We start from the raw sequence: 20643 nt of genomic DNA, 5'->3' as shown, positions 1-20643 counted from the left end.
GGGCGCACTTAATTCACCGGAAGAAAGGGCGGGGCCAGCCGCTAGCATTCGGAGTGGGAGATGGAGACTTTGTACGAAGTGCGTTCCTCACCAGCAGAGGGCTCCAAGCACGTGTTCGTGGAAAGAGGAATGTGGCGACCGGAGCACTGACACCAGCTGTTCAGCCATGCCCATGGACAGAACTGTACCTAGAGGAGAGCAGGAGGGAGCTTTAGTAAGCTACGACCAAATTCGGAACCACCCTATCCACTACTTTACCTGCCACTTGCTGTTTTACCCAATTTTTCTGAAATATCACAACAGGGCTAGGGAAACCAATTGTAAATATATATCAAAATCCTCGACACTGCTTATGCTAGGCCTTTGAGTAATTCTACAACGTTGAACATCCACAGTCAGCCTTTCTAGTTAGGAGTGCTAGAATTACCTTTCTGTTCCGGGTGGGCCGACAGAAGGTTGAGCAGCAGGAAGGCAGACTTGGTCCTCAGCCTCTCGTCTTCAGACTGCATGCCTCGCATCAGCACAGAGAAGCCGTCCTGAGAGACAAACGCCCGGAGGCCCGCCTCCTGCTCTCTGACCAGACCTGGTGTGGGGGTTGGGGGGGAGGGCACTGTAAGTACTAAAGAAGGCTACAAATAGTGGTGAATGGCAGCAACGGGGTCTAGGATCTTACATGAAACGGCGTAAAGGGCTTTTACTCGGACTGTGGGATGGGGGTCTGAGTCGGTCAGCCGAAGGAGCTTCGGGAGGGCGTCGATGGCGAGCAGGTGCAACTGAACTTCCGGCATGTTCTGGGCGCAGGTCGCGAGCAGCTGGGCAGCACGCCACCTCACACCGCTCTGCACATGACCCACACAGTGGGAGACGCACAGTTGAAGGCCCCCTAGGACCATCAGGTCTGGGAAACACATGACATAAGGAGTAGGATTACGCAGGACCAACATGTGCAGTTTAGTTATTAATTTTTAGCTATTCAGCTTTTATCCAATATGCATTAAAAGCTAATTCAAATACATGTCATCAAGGAGCAGGTATTTGTGGTTAGGCATCTTTACCCATGCATGTCGCTGTTCTGTTGCATAATTTGGTTCTCAAGGGTATTGGTTACTCCAATACCCTTGTGCTAGAATGCTTAAGCTAGAGTTTGAAAGTGTCCAACACCTCGCTTCAAGCCTCCCTTCAAAGCCAGTCCCCAAAAACACATGAATAGTTTGCTAGCTTTAGCAATAGGTCTGCCTAGCAATAGGTCTGCCTATTCTTGTGGAAGTCAATTTTTTTTTTTACAAAAAAATACTTTTAAAAGGTGCCAATTACAGCCACTACTAGCCAGTCGCACATTGAGCTGGCTAGTCGAGACCGCGGGTCTCGATTTTTGACCCGTGGTTTGATACATACCACGATTTTTTTAATTTAAAAAGCATTTTATTTAAACACTTATATAACAATTAACTTAATGTAACATTTAATAACATAATTTGGAACACTGAACAGATTTCAACAGAAAGGATACTATTAAAGTATAGCTAAATTAATAAATAAATAACCAAAGATTGCAGTTGGAGGATGCTTGCAGGTAGGCAAAAACCCTCAACTAGTTTGGTTGGTTTAGTCAAATATCCTATTAGCGCTTCTTATTAGGCTATGTAACTTAAATAATGACATAATCTAGCCGTATAGAATGCAACATGTTTAATAGCCTAACTTTCAATAGATGGAAAAAAACATGAACGTCTAACATGAACGTCGCAATAACGAGGCATGTGTTACGAGTAGCGTATGTGTGCGCGAATGGCAGTGTGCGTATGTGTGTGTGTGAGTGACGTCAGCGAGTGAGTGGACGAGCGAGGAGAGCGAGCGGTAGCGCGCGTGCCTAGTGAAGTAGCGATTTGAACAGAAAGGATACTATTAAAGTATAGCTAAATTAATAAATAAATAACCAAAGATTGCAGTTGGAGGATGCTTGCAGGTAGGCAAAAACCCTCAACTAGTTTGGTTGGTTTAGTCAAATATCCTATTAGCGCTTCTTATTAGGCTATGTAGCTTAAATAATGAGATAATCTAGCCGTATAGAATGCAACATGTTTAATAGCCTAACTTTCAATAGATGGAAAAAAACATGAACGTCTAACATGAACGTCGCAATAAAGAGGCATGTTTACGAGTAGCGTATGTGTGCGCGAATGGCAGTGTGCGTATGTGTGTGTGTGTGAGTGACGTCAGCGAGTGAGTGGACGAGCGAGGAGAGCGAGCGGTAGCGCGCGTGTCTAGTGAAGTAGCGAAAGAGTCCGGTAGAATAAAGCATCCATCCTGTCAATAATCGGTGGCCGCTTCATTCCGACCTATAAGCAGACAAACTGCAGGTCAAATCACACAATAGAGACAGGGATCACACAGGCAACTTTTTCGCGCTTGGCCCACTCTGGATAAATGTCGTTCATATCGCATATGAGGACTTCGACGGCTGTGGAGAAATGCAATCCTCCGTAGCCACGGAGAGCTGTCATCACAGAGAGGGCATCTCGTCGCATACTTACGGCATCGATAAGAGGGGGCGGTGTCAGCAGACTATTATTAGCCAATTTCAATCATACAATTTGACCGGAGAGTTAGAAAGGGCGTATCGCGCTTCTGCCTTCTCACACCGCAAGACAGGTTCGTGGCTTTGAGTGTCGCGATTTCGGTTTCGATACGCGTATCGTTACAGCCCTAGATATTATGAATCTCAAAGGACTGCGTCGGGTTCTCCGACGTCTCGGGTTCTTCCACTTCAATCTGAAATAGGCGGGCCTCCGGGCGTTTGTCTCTCAGGACGGCTTCTCTGTGCTGATGCGAGGCATGCAGTCTGAAGACGAGAGGCTGAGGACCAAGTCTGCCTTCCTGCTGCTCAACCTTCTGTCGGCCCACCCGGAACAGAAAGGTAATTCTAGCACTCCTAACTAGAAAGGCTGCGACATGAACCACGACATGGAGGAGAAAGGGATTGTTTCCCGCGATCGTCTCCCGCCGGAGCCCCGTTGCCCGCTGCCGAGGCACCACCGCCTCAGCAGCGGGCAGCACCGAGGCACCATCGCCCCGCAGCGGTGGGGCCTAGCGATGGTGGTGCCTCTCGGCAGCGGGCAATTCGAAATCGGAGCGTCTGAGCTATCATTTTTAAAAGGCGGAGCAGAATACCTAGTGCTCGTTTTACACCTAACGCCATTTCTAGCTAGGCAGGCTAGGGGAACTAATATTAATGTTAGAAAACCTCATAAAGTCAAATTTTCATGCCATGGGACCTTTAAAATGAATTGCCGTCCCTAGCTTTAATGTATGCTGTGTTTAATGTTTGTCTTATCTATAAATCCCCAGAATTAAACCTAGAGTTAATAAAGTGAACACGTATAGAACCCGTCTAAATATCAAACCTAATAACCAAATTTGGTTATCAAACTCTCTATACAAACTATGAAAAATGGTTGTTGATAGGCTGAGGCTTAATTTATTATTTGGTTACTCTTCAACAAAGCTTATCTGGCCCCATCTCCAACCATCTGTGAAAAGGCATGTCAGTTGTTTCTCTTCGACTCACCTCTGGCATTGTCTAGATTCTCACAAAACTCAGACAGAATCTCAAGGGCCGTCTCCCTCTCGTCCTCTTCCTCCTCATCCCTCTGCCCCTCCTCTCCTTCGCACTCCTTTGTGTTCATTCCGTCTTTCTGCAGGACAGCCAGGCAACGCTTCATCTGCTCCACTTCATTCAGCTGTCCCTTGGAAATCTCAGCCAGCGCCCCCCTCAACCATTCCTTCCTCTGTGTGTGTGTGTGTGTGTGTGTGGGGGGGGGGGGGGGGGGGGGATTAAGGAGACAGAGCAGAAAATACAGGACAGTAATAGGAATTTAAAAATATGTCTAAACATTGGGTGTAGTAGAAAAAAAAATACATGATGGCAGTATATGGTACAATTTCGAAACTATACATGCTTGACTGTATAGATGATACCATACAACCAAGCATCCAGGTAAAGTGCAGATGTCCAATCTGTCCAAATGAGTCCAGAGGAAATTATCAAACATTTCCAATACAGGGAACCATTGCAACGATCAGGCCTAACAATGTATCGAATAAAGAGACGCACTCAAAAAATTGCAGTTTGATCACACAGCCTATTCAAACATCTGAGTGGTTTCTATTTACCTCCTCTGACATGGGGACGCTAGGTGCTTGTCCGTCCCCCGCAGCGCCAGCCTCCACAGCCAACCGCAAAACCCCCTGGAGGTTGTGGGGATGTCTTCGGTTGTCCCCGCCTTCAGCCATTGCTGTAAAAAGTGAGATTAAATTGTGAAATATGCGATAAATAACAGTCAGCATGTACGACGATCAGAGTATGAACAGGTTCCTAAAATTTCAAACAAAATAATCTTAAACCAAATATTTTCCTCTTCGAATATGAACATGTTTTTGAATAATTACACACATCTATGATACAAGTATCCATCATTTGATCCTGTTAACATACGTGATCCAGAACGCTACTGTACAAACACCTTGTCTAGTAACTTACCTTTTAGCTTATCCTTTATGATTGAGTCTAACAAATCGATGTGCCGTCAATAATGTGTACCAGTCGGCTCCGCCTTATAGCTAACCAGACATACGAAAGTTGAACACACCAGAATGTTCCTGCTAACGCTAGAAAACACTCGTGAAACACAAGGAGGCTGACATGTTGGTTTTCTTCTTCTTCTTCTTTAGGGTTTATTGGCGGTTGAAAACCAACTTGTAGGTACTTTACCGCCACCAACTGGACTGGAGTGTGAACGAGAAATATTGCACTAAATAAAAAGGAAATAAATAAAAAAATATAATAAAAAATGTTTGTTTTCCCCAGAAGCCCTGATAACGAAATGTGTTCTGCCTTGCTTAGTGTCTGAAAAAGGTGGTCTCTCTGGGCATTGTACTCATTACAATTAACTGATACATGCGCAACAGTTTCTGGCTGGTAACAGGATTGGCATTTCCCAGTTGGATGCTTGCCTATTTTATGCAGTGAATAATTCAGACCTGTATGACCGATTCTGAGACGAGTGGTTATACTTTCATCCCTACGTTTGAAGCCCTCATTCCTCCCATCGCCAACGATTCTTTGTATATTGTACAAATGTCTACCTGTTTCACTCATGCCCCAATGCTCCTACCATGTATTTTGTGCATATATCCTGAAGAAGGATTTTACTTCAGCTTTGCTCAGAGGAACCTGTAGGTCTACATGTGATATCTCGAGTGCTTGTTTGGCCAGAATATCCACTTGCTCATTTCCAGGGGAATAACCAGGGAGGAATTGATGAGAATAATTAAACCGTAGAACTATACTGTATTTGACATAATCCAACAGTTGCTGCTTTAGCATCACCAATCCATCCAAAGCTCATGAGATGAGACTCATTGTGTTCCCAGCAGTCTTTCAAAACGCTCTTTGCAGGATGTGTATCATAGTGCCCCTGAAGATTAACCTAGTATGCAAGCATTAACTTGATTCTTCTTATTTTCAGAGGCATTTCTCCCATCTCAACCTGCATTGCTGACACTGGAGACGTTTTAAATGAACCACTGCAGATTCTCAAGGCCTGCGCTTGTAACACATCCAGTTTCTTAAGATGTAGCCTATTTCTGCTGCTGACATGAAAGCTATACACCAGGGGTCGGCAACCCTATGCGTGCCACCACTGGCACGGGGCAGCATAATCATTGGCACACTTAAAAGAAAAGAAAAAAGAAAAAAAAAATAATAATTAATTTTATTATTAAAAAAATTCACAGCACAAAGCGGCAGCATAATCATTACTACCGATTTTTTTGCACTTTATTCTGTTTTGGGCATTTCCTCCCAGTGCAAATATGTTATAATTATACAGAAAGCAGTGTTCCGAAATGGGATCAATTAATAGTTTTTAAACCTATGTTGTGAGTAATAGAAAAGAAAATATTTAAAATATTGTTGCAAGTGGTGTTGTTGCTGTATGCATCGCCTTCACATGGTTTTGCATAGCTGTACATGTCTTAAAGATATTGATGTGGATGGTTTCAACATTCTCATATATTCTCGTTTTTTACATTTCTCACAGTGCAAATATGTTTTTGAATGGGTTTCTGAAAATGGTGTTTTAAGATGGGATATATGTAATTATAATTTGTAAGCCCATGTTGCAAATATAACAACCAAAAAAACATTTAAAATGTTGATGCATGATTGTGGACTATATGGAAATAGTACAATTCAAGGTCTTCTGGAAATGTTTTTGGTCGCTCTGTCATAATTCAGCTTCATTTTTTATATATTGTTGCTTAAGGCACACACATTAACGAGAATATGTCAAACTGGCACTGCATGTTGAAAAGGTTGCTGACCCCTGCTATACACCCATCAAACACAGATCTCATGAGTGCCAGATATATGTTTAGTAGAGATGATCTACTCGCTACCCACTCCGGTCCTGCCAAACAACAAAGTATATTAATGACCTTTTTGCATTTATTCTGAGCCTTTGTTATGTGAGTATTCCATGTAAGCTTTTGGTCAAACCATACACCAAGAAATCTGATCGTTTTAACTTGTTTGAGGGGTTGTTCAGGCAGTTTTATTGATATGGGTGTAATTTTATATCATCTAGAAAAACAGATCACCTGAGTTTTTCAATAAATCCACTTTCCTTGACAGCGGTCAAGTTCGGTGTGCATAAAAGTACCGACGGTGCTCAGTGGACCAATTGCGAACTACTGCAGCTGCTCGTTAAACCCCAATCTATTCGGAATAAGTGTATACATGTCGATTAAAACGGACTACACCACCTCTTCTATTCGGCATAGAACTCTATGCCGAACAGATAATTGTATTCCGAATGAGGCGTATATATGATCATTTTCTATTCCGCATAGAAATCTATGCGGATCAGATGTGTCCATGTAAACGCAGCTAGTGAGAAAGACTACACAGCTCGTATGTGACGTCACGCTCCCTGCGACTGGCGTGGAAAAATCCAATTCAGATATACAGATATTAAATATTAAAGGTTGGACCGTTATCCTTCCTAAGAGTATAACACACAAGGTACAGATAAAAATAAATAAAAAATTGTGTATGATACTCACTATTAATTCACTCTTACTCGGTTGCATACAATGTCAAAATCAAATCTATTTTTAACCAACCAATGAATTCATCTGTCCAGGTTGATGGAGAAAGGTCAGGACATTCACAATACTACAAACATTTGAATGTACAACATGTCTACAGCTGTATGTCAAATATTTGACTTACAGAAGACTTACAGAAGACTCAAAGAGACTAAAATTAAAATTGGAGTGGAGTGAAAGTAAAAAAGAAGATGACATTCAGCATCTTGAATAACTCAAGTTTGTCATTGGCTGTCAGCATAGTAACTCACAGAACTATAGACAGTGATCTGGGACACCGGAACACCGGTGAATCAAGTTTATTCTTAAGGACCTACTTCAATTTGTTTGTCAGTCTTTCAGTATATCAATTAAAAAGTATATCAATAAAACGCCATGGTTATGTCTGGGGTACAGTAGGACATTTTTAATTATCATATTATTTTTTTATGTATTTTTTATGTAGACCTGGTAGTTCAGTCTTTTTGTTTTGAGTTTGTTGTCAGTTTACTTTGTTTTGGTAGTTTAATTAATAATTTAATTAGTTCCTACTTTTGTTATATTCTTTAGGATAACAATACATTTCTTTCTCTTCTATTAAGGGGAAGGTATGAAGAGTCAGAGGCTGAATGTGTGTTTGGCCAGGGTTGCGGAACAGCACATAGGTAAGAAGTATCACTTTCTTATGTACAAGGAATCTTTACATTTTCTGGTAAAGTAAATTACCAGAAATCAGTCAACTATTAAATCTTTAAGGTTCCATAATCTTGACTCAATAAATCAAAGCAGGCTGTATATAGACTCCCTTGACTCCACTTTATGGTTTATATCCTAATACAATGTTTAGAATTTTCCAGGTACCATTGATATCATTTTTATTTTATCCTATATTTTTTATTATCATATTCGTTATGGCTAGTCACATAACATTATCATCATACATCAGTTATAATTCATTGCTCTAATGGAAATAGTTGCTTCCTTTGCATCCTCAGCTTCACATTACAGGATCCACTAGATGTTTCTTGAGGTCCTTCTCACTTTGTCTGAAAGATCGCAAATAATGCAGATTTAGTTTCCCCATGTTTCAAGTATTTTAGCTACATTTTTAAAACCATCTCGTTAAGCTGTAGCAAATTTCTGTGTAAGCAACATCTGTTTCGCTCACCTTTATAACCGTGACCAAGATGCCATAGAAAAGGGAGACGAAGAACAGGAGGAGGAAGGTAATGGTCATCATCCAGTTGTCCTCCCCCATGTCTTGGACAAAAACCTGTTTGTTCTCGTCAAATAACACACTTTCTTCAAGAATCTCTAGGAAAAGTAATGAAAACAGATGTTGAATACATTTTAAGTGTATGGAGTACATTCTATGATGACTTGTACGCTCAGTTTGTGTGACTAACAGAATCAATTATTTTATTGTTCTTTTCCTACAGAACTAAGTTGTTTTAAATTTTGTTCAGAGGAAAGCAACATAGACCTAGCAAAATGTGTAATTGTGTCAGATACTCCCATCTGAAAAACCATATCTAATCTTTCCATAGAGAATTCAATCTAGCAACATAGGTAGGTCCATTATCAAAATCACACAAGGTCTATTCAGTTGTAGACTGTTTAGAACCACCTTGATTATACACTAGGAGTCTGGCATCTGAATTCCATACTATTTATATGCAGCAATGATATAGCAAGACATGTGCATGTACACACCTGGTTTGGACATGTTCAGGGCTATGTTTCCGTTACAATGGTTCACCCTGCAGGTGTACATCTGCCCAGGTAGCCATTCGTGGGGGGAAAGAGGGAGTCGGCTTTGGATGCTGAACTTCCCCTTTGGACCTCTGTGAGGTTCACTAGTATTGTAACTCCTGAGCTGTGTGGTGCCGTCGAGTAGCCAGGTGATGTTGATGGACGCAGGGCTGAATCCGTAAGCCAGGCACACCAGCTCATTTGGACCCTGCAGAAGCAAAGCTGAAGGCTGGCTATGGGAGAGTGATCCTGAAAGAGAATGACAAAATGTGACTGACACAAGCAACATTTAAGAATTAATATATGCAAGAGTAAAGGCAAAATCTGCAACTGGACGACCGGTATCTGATGACTTCATCGGCATACGCTTCACCAAGGATATGTAGTTGGTTCTTTCTCAAATTCTGATCCGCCATATATTCATTCAGCTACACCTTTGGTTGCCCTGCCGTTGTCATGTGGGTGTAAGGTAATTGGTCACTGGCTTGGCTACATAGCCAAGAGGGAAAATATACCTCACTTATTATTTCTGCTTGAAGGAATCATTACACTGATAATATGTGATATTGCAATTTAATTCATGTAAGATAATATACACATTGATACAGGTGAGCATAATTAGAAGTAAATTACAGTTTTCCGTCTGTAATATTCCGTCAACTTTCTTGTTGCAGAAGGTGATGTCCATGCAAACAGCCAATATGTGAACATTTGGTTAGTTTGGCAACCAGTTATAACTCCAAGTCTACCGAAAACAACACGGAGAATCGTAGTACTACATAATATATAAAAACAAAAGAGGACATCTGTGAAGACATCCATAAGGCGCAGTTGCAATATTAAGATCAGTGACAGTCATTCGTTTTCAATTGTGTGTTCAATTGTGTGGATTACCTGCCACACTCATGTTCTTTTCAACAGTAGTGAAGCAGTGCTCTGCCCGACATGTGATGGAGTTTAGTTTCTTCCAGTGGCTAGAGGAGACCGTGAGGTTGCTCCTGGTTAAAGCTCCCTCTTTAACCTCGGTTACATGGTTGGGTGTTGTTAGAGCTTTGCCATCCAGATGCCATGTCACATTGACGTCAAACGCAGTGTGTACCACACATGCTGCTGTGACATCTGATCCTGCCTCGATGACCGTCTTGAAGCTGGGAGTCGTTAGATGAACGGATGGTGGGTATGAATAAACTGTCAGGGAAAAAAATAATTGTTATCACACATAAACATCCAATACCAATGGAGCCAGTGCAGATTAATAAGGAAAACCAAATTGGCCCAGAATTTCACTGTCTATTTGCTGCGAGCAGTAATGGTGAAGGCAAAGGCATTCTGACCTATGTTCTTTGAGAAACAAGGTACTTGTACTTACTATCACAGATACTGATGTTTCTTGTCTCCTCCTTGCCATGTCCATATTTTGACTTGCACTGAACATTTGGGCCCTTTTTCCACACCTCAATTTTCAGCTGAATCTTGCTGTTGAGGGTGAATGTTTTCCCCCCTTCCTCAACACTTTGCAACTTGTTCTGGACTGGGCTTGTTTCTGGCACACGGCCGTCCAGTAACCACTCCACACTCACCTTGTCTGGATAGAATCCACTAAGAGTGCACACCAGGCTCAGCTCTGAGGCCCAAGACTGGCCGGTCCAGACGGGGTACAGGGTGATATTTGGAGGGATAACCTGCTCCACTGGGAGACAGCACAGACTATGAGTTTTCTATTATCCGCCAAATGAAGCACCAATAGATCAATGACATTTTCAGAGTTTAATATCTGGATGTACACCATTTTGCTGTCTACACCATTTTGCAGAAGGTGAAAATATACTTCACTCGTTATTTCAGCTTGAAGGAATCATTACACTGATAATATGTGATATTGCAATTTATTTCATGTAAGATCATTTCCTGATAATAATACACACATTGGTACAGGTGAGCAAAATTAGAACTCAATTACCGATTTCCGTTGTCCATCGACTGTCTTTGTGCAGAAGGTGATGTTCATGAAAAAAATGCAAATATGTGAACATTTGGTTAGTTTGGCAACCAGCTATAACTCCAAGTCTACCGAAAACAATACAGAGAATCGTAGTACCACTACATGATATATAAAAAAAAAGAGGACATCTGTGACGACCTCCATGAGGCGCAGTTGCAATATTAAGATCAGTAACAGTCATTCATTTTTCTAAGTTCAATTGTGTGTATTACCTGCCACAGTCATGTTCTTTTCAACAGTAGTGAAGCAGTGCTCTGCCCGACATGTGATGGAGTTTAGTTTCTTCCACTGGCTAGAGGAGACCGTGAGGTTGCTCCTGGTTAAAGCTCCCTCTTTAACCTTGGTTACATGGTTGGGTGTTGTTAGTGCTTTGCCATCCAGATGCCATGTCACATTGACGTCAAACGCAGTGTGTACCACACATGCTGCTGTGACATCCGATCCTGCCTCGATGACCGTCTTGAAGCTGGGAGTCGTTAGATGAACGGATGGTGGGTATGAATAAACTGTCAGTGAAAAAAATAATTGTTATCACACATAAACATCCAATACCAATGGAGCCAGTGCAGATTAATAAGGAAAACCAAATTGGCCCAGAATTTCACTGTCTATTTGCTGCGAGCAGTAATGGTGAAGGCCAAGGCATTCTGACCTGTGTTCTTTGAGAAACAAGTTACTTGTACTTACTTGCACAGATACTGATGTTTCTTGTCGCCTCCTTGCCATGTCCATATTTTGACTTGCACTGAACATTTGGGCCCTTTTTCCACTCCTCAATTTTCAGCTGAATCTTGCTGTTGAGGGTGAATGTTTTCCCCACTTCCGCAACACTTTGCAGCTTGTTCTGGACTGGGCTTGTTTCTGGCACACGGCCGTCCAGTAACCACTCCACACTCACCTTGTCTGGATAGAATCCACTAAGAGTGCACACCAGGCTCAGCTCCGAGGCCCAAGACTGGCCGGTCCAGACGGGGTACAGGGTGATATTTGGAGAGATAACCCGCTCCACTGGGAGACAGCACAGACTATGAGTTTTCTATTATCCGCCAAATAAAGCACCAATAGATCAATGACATTTTCAGAGTTTAATATTTGAATATCCACCATTTTTCTGTGTACATGTAACCAAAAGAAAACTATTTACAACGTGTTCCATAACCTTGCTTTTAAGCTAGGGGGCGTTGTTCAATCACAAGTAAACGAGTCGCTGGAGGAGGAGGTGGAGCGCTGTTTGCACACATGTTAGAGCAGAACAAGGCTGAGCAGGCAGCGGGCAGGAGCATAAAGCAAGATCACTGGCATAAAAATAGCCCCATGAAAAGCAGAAGTGAAACTTGGCAGCTAGAGTGCTGCATTTAAGACACCAGGTGCAAGACTAAGTATGCCAGCAAGGGAAATATGCTTCACATTTTAATATCTCAGAATTGTTTTCATGACTTTCAGTATCATTTTCTTCTCTCTACCATAACTATGTTGCAATTCAGAGTAGTAAGGTAACCACCTGTATGATTTAAACATGATCAGTTGAGTGCTGGAGTTTAGTTAATTAATTCCATGAATCTCTTTAGGTCAGCAGGTGGAACATCTCAAATAAACTCCAAGTACTCTTCTGAAGTATTGCTAAATAATACTTACAAACCCTTTTACCTACATATACTTTTTTCAGAATCATTGTTTTCGTAGATTGAATTGCTTTGTCGGAGCAAATAGTCTTTTTTAAGGTCATCTTTCTTCGTATCGTTTTTAATGACAGATGAAAAAAATGCCATTAACACTTCCTTCATCTGATCTAAAATAAATATAAGAAAATGAAAGGAGAAGCATTAGTGTCAAATAAGTTAAAACCGTGTCCATTAGTTATTTTCATGTTTTTTATGATTTTAATTTCCAGAATTGATTAGTATTGGCAATGACATAGTTATTCATAATGTACAATAATTTAGAGATAACTTGGCTGAGAAATGAAAGTACCAGAATAATTAGTGTAGTGCCCAAAGCATCTCTGTACCTTGATGGCAGTGGTTCCAATGCTGTAGACCAGTGTGATGAGGAAGAGGATGATGAAGGTGTTCAATGTGCTTTGCATGCTATCTTGTTGTCCATCCACAGCGTTACTCCATTGGCTTTCAGTCAGGACAAGAAACGCTGGTCGGGAGAGGGGAGCGTTAATAAAACACTACTTGATAATATACTCTTGAGGATTTTACATTTCTTCACATAAAGATCACAAAGAAATATTTAATGATGGTCCAGCATATATCAATGCTTGATACTCAACTTCTGTCACTGGTATAATTGGTATGACTAATTATATTTTCCAGCATGTATAGTGTCCCGCAAAAATAAATATTAATTTTTAGATATGTAGATGGTTTAGTTAAATATACTATTCTTTGTTATCGGTTACTTGTATATAATCAGATGGTAACACAATAATAACAATGCACCAAGACTTGCTTTTTAAAGACCTCTAATGTACGGTAATGTGGTTGAACATAGCTAGTTTGTTGTATTAATTTGGAGGAATTGAATTGATTTGAAGAGTCTACACTAATTGAAGAAATTTCTTCTTCAGGGCAAGACCCAGTAGAGGTAAACAAAGCACACAGAAACGAGACAAAACAATTAAAAACATGTGAACAATCTAAAATGTGGAGTTTTCGTTTTCTGAGAGGGATGGGTGCTCTGCAAACTGCCAACGAATGCTCAACTTCAATGAAGTAGCCTACAATAACTGATGGATGTAATGCCTAACTCATCGGCCATGTGTCTTGCATCAATGTATATTATATAAGCCTATGTATATTATATTATATATTATCTACTATCAATTTGCATTCATTCATAGGTAAAATAAATTGATTAACCCTGCTACATTGGACGAACATTAACAAGATTTAAAGTTCAATGTTTTTTTTTATTATTTTGATTTTGAATCAGCATTTTAAAAAGACAAACATGCAGCATTACATCACACACAGAAAAACAACATCTACTGGGGCAAGCACGTAGAAGGACCCAGGTTCATGTTGATAATGTTAACATTGCCTGATGACTTTTCAGTAATTAACTTGACAATGGGTTGGTTTTTGGAATCCATAGACATGTGGTAGACTTCGCATCTAAACACTCTGCCGTCTTTCCAACCATCAGAGCTGAAGGTAAGTTGGCCATAAGTGGAAAACAAGTCGCCGTTTTCAATTACGTTTGTTGTTTTGTGTGAATAAAGAGCATTTCCATCTATTGTCAAATTATCAACCAGCCAATGCACCAAAATGTCCGCGGGGTAGAAGTCTTTCACAAAGCAAGTCAGGGTCATGTTCGTGCAACTTAAATCATCTACTGGAGGGAGCAGATAAACGGATGGAGGAACTCTATTTCGTCCTGCAAGTATGAGAGAACAATTAGCCGCTATGTATTACACAGAGTTTTACCCAAAGACCAAATCAGTTTTTAAATAAATAAATAATTATTTCAGTCAACATATTTAGCCTCTTTTTAACCGCAATAAATAATCCCTTGATTTTGATAATCATGCATAGGCCCATTATTTAGGGCTATGGATTAAATCAGAAAAATATTCTAAATCATATAGGACCTAGCAGTTTTATCATTCGTTTATATAGCCTAATCTGGAAACATGTAGCCTACTCACCATTATTCTTCACAAAGTTTTTTCTCGTTGGAACCTCTATTGAATCTTTAATCGAAGCCTCACAGAACCACTTCATTCCTTTGCTCCATTCATCGTACGTTATCTTGGTTCTGGCAATGTACGTATTTGAACTTGGACTCTCCAGCACGGATAACACCTCACCACTTTCATTAAACCATTTAACTTCCACGGGATCACTACTGTGGACCTTGCAAACAAGGTCAGCATTATTTTCCAAATACATCGTCTCAAGTGAGATTGGCAAGATATCGATTTCCAATTTTGTTGACGGTTCTATTGTTGGAAAGATAAAAACATCAGTTTCAAGTCCCATCAACAAGGTTGCCTAAAACATTTGTTTGAATTACTTTTAATTCATATTTACTCACCGACACATCCCCCGCCATAGGTCAGATGAACATCATCTTGCTCTTTACTATTTGCAAACCTACATGTGATATTAGTTCCATCATCCTTCCAGTGATTTTCCTTCACCTGGATATAGCTTGCTGCATTGTAGAAAGTCCCAGTCTCGTTCTTTTTACCCTCAGAAAAAGTGCTGCTTTCAGATGGATCGATTTTCTTGCCGTTTCTCAACCATGTGATCGTATAATCCTTTGGTGAAAAATCTGCGGCAAAGCAGCCGAAGGAAACCATCTGGCTGCCTTCAATCTCAGAGATCAAGATACTCAGAGCTGGAAACTTATGAACCACCTCTGTAAAACAGTATAACAAGATCGATATGTGGACGATACAGAGGACAATAACACTGAATAGGCTACACTGTATTCAGGGACTGAAAATGTTAAAAACAGTTTGGACGATCGGACTTGCTTGTCCAATTAAACAATTGTACATAAAATGTCAACACAGCATGACATATAGCTTCTTTGTGAGCAGTAAATGATGCATGAAGAAAGAGGGAGGGAAAAATATCCAGCAGAGATGAGATAAATAAAAGTCATTAGTAAAGTAGAAGTAGTCGTAGCAGTAGTAGAAGTAATAGTACTAGTAAAGAGTTGAGGACCAACCGTCGGGTAAGCAAAGTAACTATGCAGTAGGCCTATGTATTGCAAAGGCTGAACAAGCATGTAACGCACCAGCGGTAGCCTCTGCCCTCCAGCGATACACATTGTAATCTCTATCTGGCAAAGACATTGCTAGTCTAACTGCAGATCAAAAAAGATGTAGGCTATAGGCCTCATAGTAGGCATACTAAGGCTAAGGATTGTTCCATCATTTGATTTATTGAATGCTAACAGAAGATATTAATATAAACTGTATTACAATAATGGTAGCAGATTTAACTCGATTTATGTCATAATTCATTTTAGTGAATAATAATATTATTATTTTTTGTCAAATTAATGTATTATGATACAAATTTAAATTGGCAGACAATACAATATTAAACCAATAAACAATAAAAACTTGATGGACATAATCCTACCTTGTTTTAAAACTTTGGCCTCGAAAGTTTCGCCAGCGTGTTCCGCGGAGCAGGTAAAAGGCTTGCGGGTGTCCCAGTCCTGTCTCCTGACACGGATCTGGCTGACTCCTGTATAATGGTTATCTTTCTTAGTGGTCGGGTACTGAACGGCGTTTGCCAGTTCGCTTCCTCCAAACTCCCATTTAAACGTGAGTGAAGCCGGCGTGAAGCCAGTTGCCATGCAGCCAATAGTGACCTCTTCCGTCCCTGAGCCACACTGGACCAGCGGAAAGACAGTGGGGGCTTGCACCGCTAGCAAGGAGAGAAAGGCGCATGGAAAGAGATACAGAACAAGATATTTGTAATTAATACACATGGAATTACATTTAACATTATCTTACTTTTGAATCATCATAAGAAAACAGATATAGGAATATTTTAGCATCAGGTTTACAAAAATAAGCTATTGGACAATGACCAAAAAAACAACTAAAATATTTCTAAAACCGTTACTATATAGGCCTACCGGTATATACCGGAAATAAATGTGTATTTCCATGGCATTATTTACTGTTATTATTGATTGATGATGATTCATGTATTTCAATGCAAATGATCAAAATATTATATGTGATATATTATTACTATTACTTACAATGAATATTATTGGTATTATAAAGCATAAAAACATTGCGGTTGGAAGATTACAGCTGAACAACCAATTTGCATTGTTATTTGTTTAAAAACATTTGTTACCCTTGCCAAAGTCGAATGGTGTAAAAACGTTATAATTGCCCTTAGCGACTGCTGTTAAATCATTAATTAATTAATACAAATCGTATAATGCTTTTGTTTTCATTTTAGTTGCATTTCAAAGTCAACGTTTAATATATTGTGCCCAAAACTTAAGTGCAGTTAAAAAATGAATGCATAAAACATACACACAACAAATGCAATTCCTATAAAATGTAAGACAAAAAAAAAGACTTAAAAACTACATAGTTAAAGTGGGCTTACCTCCTGTAACAGTGACCAAGGTCCCTTTACCCCAGTAGTCAAAGCCGTAGTCACAGTGAAATAAACTGACGTAAACCTCTTACAAAAACTAAAAAATTAAGGGGTGCGCTTTGTTCCAAATTATTAAGGTTTAAAGTAATAAAAAGGTGTATTACCTGAATCAGAGACAGTCACAACTGTTCCTTTTCCCCAGTAGTCAAAGTAGTAGCACAGTGGTTCATATCAATAGCACCACCGTGCAAAAATACAGCCTAGCTCCACTCTGGCTTTCTCTGGTCAGTCAATGCAACACAAATTTTTCTTGAACATTTGATTTAAAGTAGCCTACTATAAATTAAATACCGGTGATTGAACTGTTATGAAATTGAGACAAATTCCTTTTTCTTAATACATTTTCTTTTTCAAAATACAATTTACAATTGTATTGTTATAGTAGCAGAAAGCCGGTATAAACAAACCTGATAGTTAGTAGTTGGTCGTTTTTCATATTTTTTTTGTGAAACTCCAAATAGCAAAGAGTGGCTGTTTAATCATTCTCTTAAAGCAGTTAAGAAAAGGTAAAAGGCTTTTGAGCGTTTGGCAGACAGGAAATAGCATTTAACATCCCTAGAGATTTATATTTCCTGTTTGTTTTTGTGCCCAACATTGTCTGACTCAAGGAGAAGTCTCAGGAGAGTTTAGTTGTTTCAGGAAGCGAATGGTGGGAACGTGAGTGAGAGCTAGAGAGAGGAGTATGCTGTATTGGAATACAGATAGCGTAGCTTACTGTTATCTAATATATTTGGGTTAAGGATAGTTAAGATTGTACTGACAATAGAGAAAGTTCCATGCAACAACAAGATTTCAGAGTGAGACTTAGTCTTCTGGATTAGAAGCAATAATAATAATAATATAATAACATTAGAATTGAATCTGAACATGTCTGTTGCAAAAACAAGTTATCTTCTTAGGAGTACATTGATGGCCGTTATTGCTCCAAAGGAATACATCGCAGCCCATTTTTATCTGATACAGGATGCAGCGTTCGCACTCAATAGTGGACCAAGACAAAGGTGACATCGCATCAGTGCTCAGACAAATTCCGTTTGATACATAAATATATGTCAAGGGCCTGCCTGACATCCCAAGGGCCCGCAATCCAGGCAAACATTATGGGGTCTCTCGCTCCCTTCAGCTTCCCTGACGTCACCAATTGTTTTTCACAAAACCGTTAACGGATTAGGCCAGTTCCGTAAGATCCCAGGTTAATTGTTGACATTGTCTGTCCAGATGTAAATAAACCATGATATTTTTCAACTCACCCCCTATCAAGTTATTTCCCTGATTAGGAAGTTGGCCAGCCAATACAGGCGGTGTTGTCCGATTATAATTCTGAACGAAGTTCAGCATTTTATGCTGAGCGATAATTCAGAAAATGTCATAAACTCGTGACCGTTAGTTAAGGAGGGGGTGTATGGATCGAGCCATTGCATTCTGTATTGTGGCAACCTGTAACAGACAGGTCTTACAACACACAGGACATGAATCATGAGCCCTGATCCATCAGTATCTCCCTGACTATTCCCACCCTGCTAAACAGTAGCATAAATTCTCTCGCCACCTCCATGGTTGTGGCGGCGCGGAGAGGATCGGCCTCCGGGTAGCGGGTCGCGTAATCTACCATTTCTAGAATATAGCGGTGGCCTCACTTGTCTTGGGGAGGGGGCCTACGATGTTTAACGCCAGTCTATCGAATGGGACTTCTATCAGGGGCATGGGTATCAGGGGGTTACGTACCGAAGGTCTCGGGGCGGTGTGTTGGCATCCGGGGCAGGCTCGGCAGTAGTCCTCTATGTCCCTCTTTACCCCAGGCCAGTAGAACCTGTCCAATACCCGGTCTCTGGTCTTATCCATCCACAGATGAGCTCCCCGAGATGTGAGTGGGCCATGTATAACAACTTGCTCACGTATGTTCGTGGAACAACCAACTGTTCCTTCTCCTCCCCCCTCCTCTGTACCCTATACACTACCCCCCCCGTGTGCTGAAGTGTGGGTACTGCCGGCCACCGAGTCCCTTGATAGTCCCTTGTGGGTCTGCACGCGTCTCCAGGCGTTCCTCAGGGAGTCATCGTCCGATTTCTCGACTTCTCGGGGGAAGTCCGAGAACTCAGTGAGGGGCGAGCTCTCTCTTTCGTCTGGCGGGGGTGTCCGATCGGAGGCGATCATCGTGTCCGACGTGCCTGGGGGAACAGACTCCGTGAACGAGGTGCGAGGCCGGCGTACCACCGCTCTCGCGTGTCTCTCTCTCTATCTGGAGACTCGTCGGAGTCGGTATGGGATAGCGGGGCGTGGGCTGCGGTCTCACCCTTTGGTGTTGGGTCGAGATGGGTGGAGTTCTGCCCCTAGCAGTCTCTCAAAAAATGGGGCAGTCCCGTCCAATTAATAGGGACATGGGCAGGTTAGGCACCACCCTGGCCTGGACCGTGATGGTCCCCTTCGGGGTTTGTACGGCGATACGGCTCGTGGGGTAGGTCTCAACTTTGCCGTGGATGCAACCCACCTCGACCACATCGACCACACTTCCCGAGTCGAGGAGGGCATGGGTGTCGTGCCGTCCCCCCCGTATCGGCAGGCTCGGGGAGACGGTTCATTCATGGGACCAGCAGGTGGTACGGAGGCAGGCTCCTCCTCTCCGGTCGGACAGGCTGGCCGTGTGCATGGACACGTCTCTCGCTCCAGGGCCATGGCGTGCGAGGTGGACCTTCTGGCCACAGCTATAACATCTCCACTCCTCTCTCGGAACCGGAAGGGCAGTTGCTCTGCGGGTCGCGGTGGTCTGAGCCGGGTAGGCGGGAAGGGCGGGGGCGGGGTCTGTGTCCGTCCGCGCCGTTCGGTCCGCGTCTCACTCCCTCCGGGCTGCAGGGCTGTTCCTCCGCACAACCATTGGGTCAGCTGATGGTTCTCAAGGAGTTTGAGGAGGTCGTTCACGGATCGAAGTTGGTTCCCGGAGGCCCAGCGTTTGTTATCCCGGTAGGCATGTTGGGCTTCCCCGGTTAGGAAGGACGCCAGGATGTCGCCCCACTGGTCAGCTGGCCATCACTCAGTCTATGGTCCCCTCGAAGATCTCAAGGTACGCCTCGATGTCGTCGCCCGTGCCCATCTTGGTCAGCCGCTTCGTGGGGGGCGGCGTGGGCAGGATCTCGGACAAGCTGCTCGGCCATCCGGAGCATGCATCTGCGCAATGTGTCGATTTCCTCGTCCCTCGTCACGGGTTTGTTATGCGGGCTGCATCGTGGTATGGCTTGGTTCAGCCAAGGGGTCGCGTTGCCCGCGTCCTCCATCAATGTGGCAACCCCCTCGTCGTCGGCGGGTAGTTCTCAATGAAATTAACAGACAGGTTTGCGTTGCGACGATTTATTTGTGCAGCCCAGGAACAACACGAAAAATGCAATACAACTTAGGTTCTTCCTGGATGGGGTATAAGGGTGAGGGGGCCTCCTGGTCAGGCCCGTCTCCGGCTCACTCCTGTTGAAGGGAAGCGTTCGGTTGTTAATATAACATGCACCGTTCGTCCGCTATCGTGACTCTCTGCTACCGGTCCACTCTCCTGTCTCTCTCGTCTCCAGCCCTTAAGACCCTTTACCCGTCCCCCTCTCCCAG

The 20643-nt window shown here is 42.1% G+C and overlaps 2 protein-coding genes across 3 annotated transcripts in view; both read right to left on the bottom strand.

Annotated features, from left to right (window-relative positions):
- Positions 1 to 18855, bottom strand: part of hspbp1 (HSPA (heat shock 70kDa) binding protein, cytoplasmic cochaperone 1) — a 30055-nt gene extending 11200 nt beyond the window's left edge. The window contains exons 1-6 of one of the 2 annotated variants that reach the window (XM_030349826.1): positions 18781 to 18855; positions 4174 to 4295; positions 3569 to 3788; positions 674 to 898; positions 428 to 583; positions 92 to 188 (exon numbers count right to left, since the gene is read on the bottom strand). In XM_030349826.1, the coding sequence (XP_030205686.1) occupies positions 92 to 188; positions 428 to 583; positions 674 to 898; positions 3569 to 3788; positions 4174 to 4295; positions 18781 to 18808 (848 nt within the window). In that variant the 5' untranslated portion in view covers positions 18809 to 18855. Of the gene's footprint in view, positions 1 to 91; positions 189 to 427; positions 584 to 673; positions 899 to 3568; positions 3789 to 4173; positions 4296 to 4540; positions 5731 to 18780 lie in introns of those variants that run through there. The other variant, XM_030349827.1, reaches the window with a different exon arrangement.
- LOC115537865 (immunoglobulin epsilon heavy chain) overlaps positions 7438 to 20643 on the bottom strand; it is a gene marked incomplete in the record, with an annotated part of 122602 nt that continues 109396 nt past the window's right edge. The window contains 10 exon segments of the mRNA XM_030349825.1: positions 7438 to 8195; positions 8318 to 8463; positions 8863 to 9150; positions 9796 to 10089; positions 10271 to 10591; positions 10862 to 10885; positions 11116 to 11409; positions 11591 to 11911; positions 16009 to 16299; positions 17160 to 17206. Coding sequence (XP_030205685.1) covers positions 8187 to 8195; positions 8318 to 8463; positions 8863 to 9150; positions 9796 to 10089; positions 10271 to 10591; positions 10862 to 10885; positions 11116 to 11409; positions 11591 to 11911; positions 16009 to 16299; positions 17160 to 17206 — 2035 coding nt within the window.

The sequence above is a fragment of the Gadus morhua genome, chromosome 2 (genome assembly GCF_902167405.1).
Source record: "Gadus morhua chromosome 2, gadMor3.0, whole genome shotgun sequence".
Classification (NCBI taxonomy): Eukaryota; Metazoa; Chordata; class Actinopteri; order Gadiformes; family Gadidae; genus Gadus; species Gadus morhua.
This window is presented reverse-complemented; position numbering and strand designations above follow the sequence as displayed.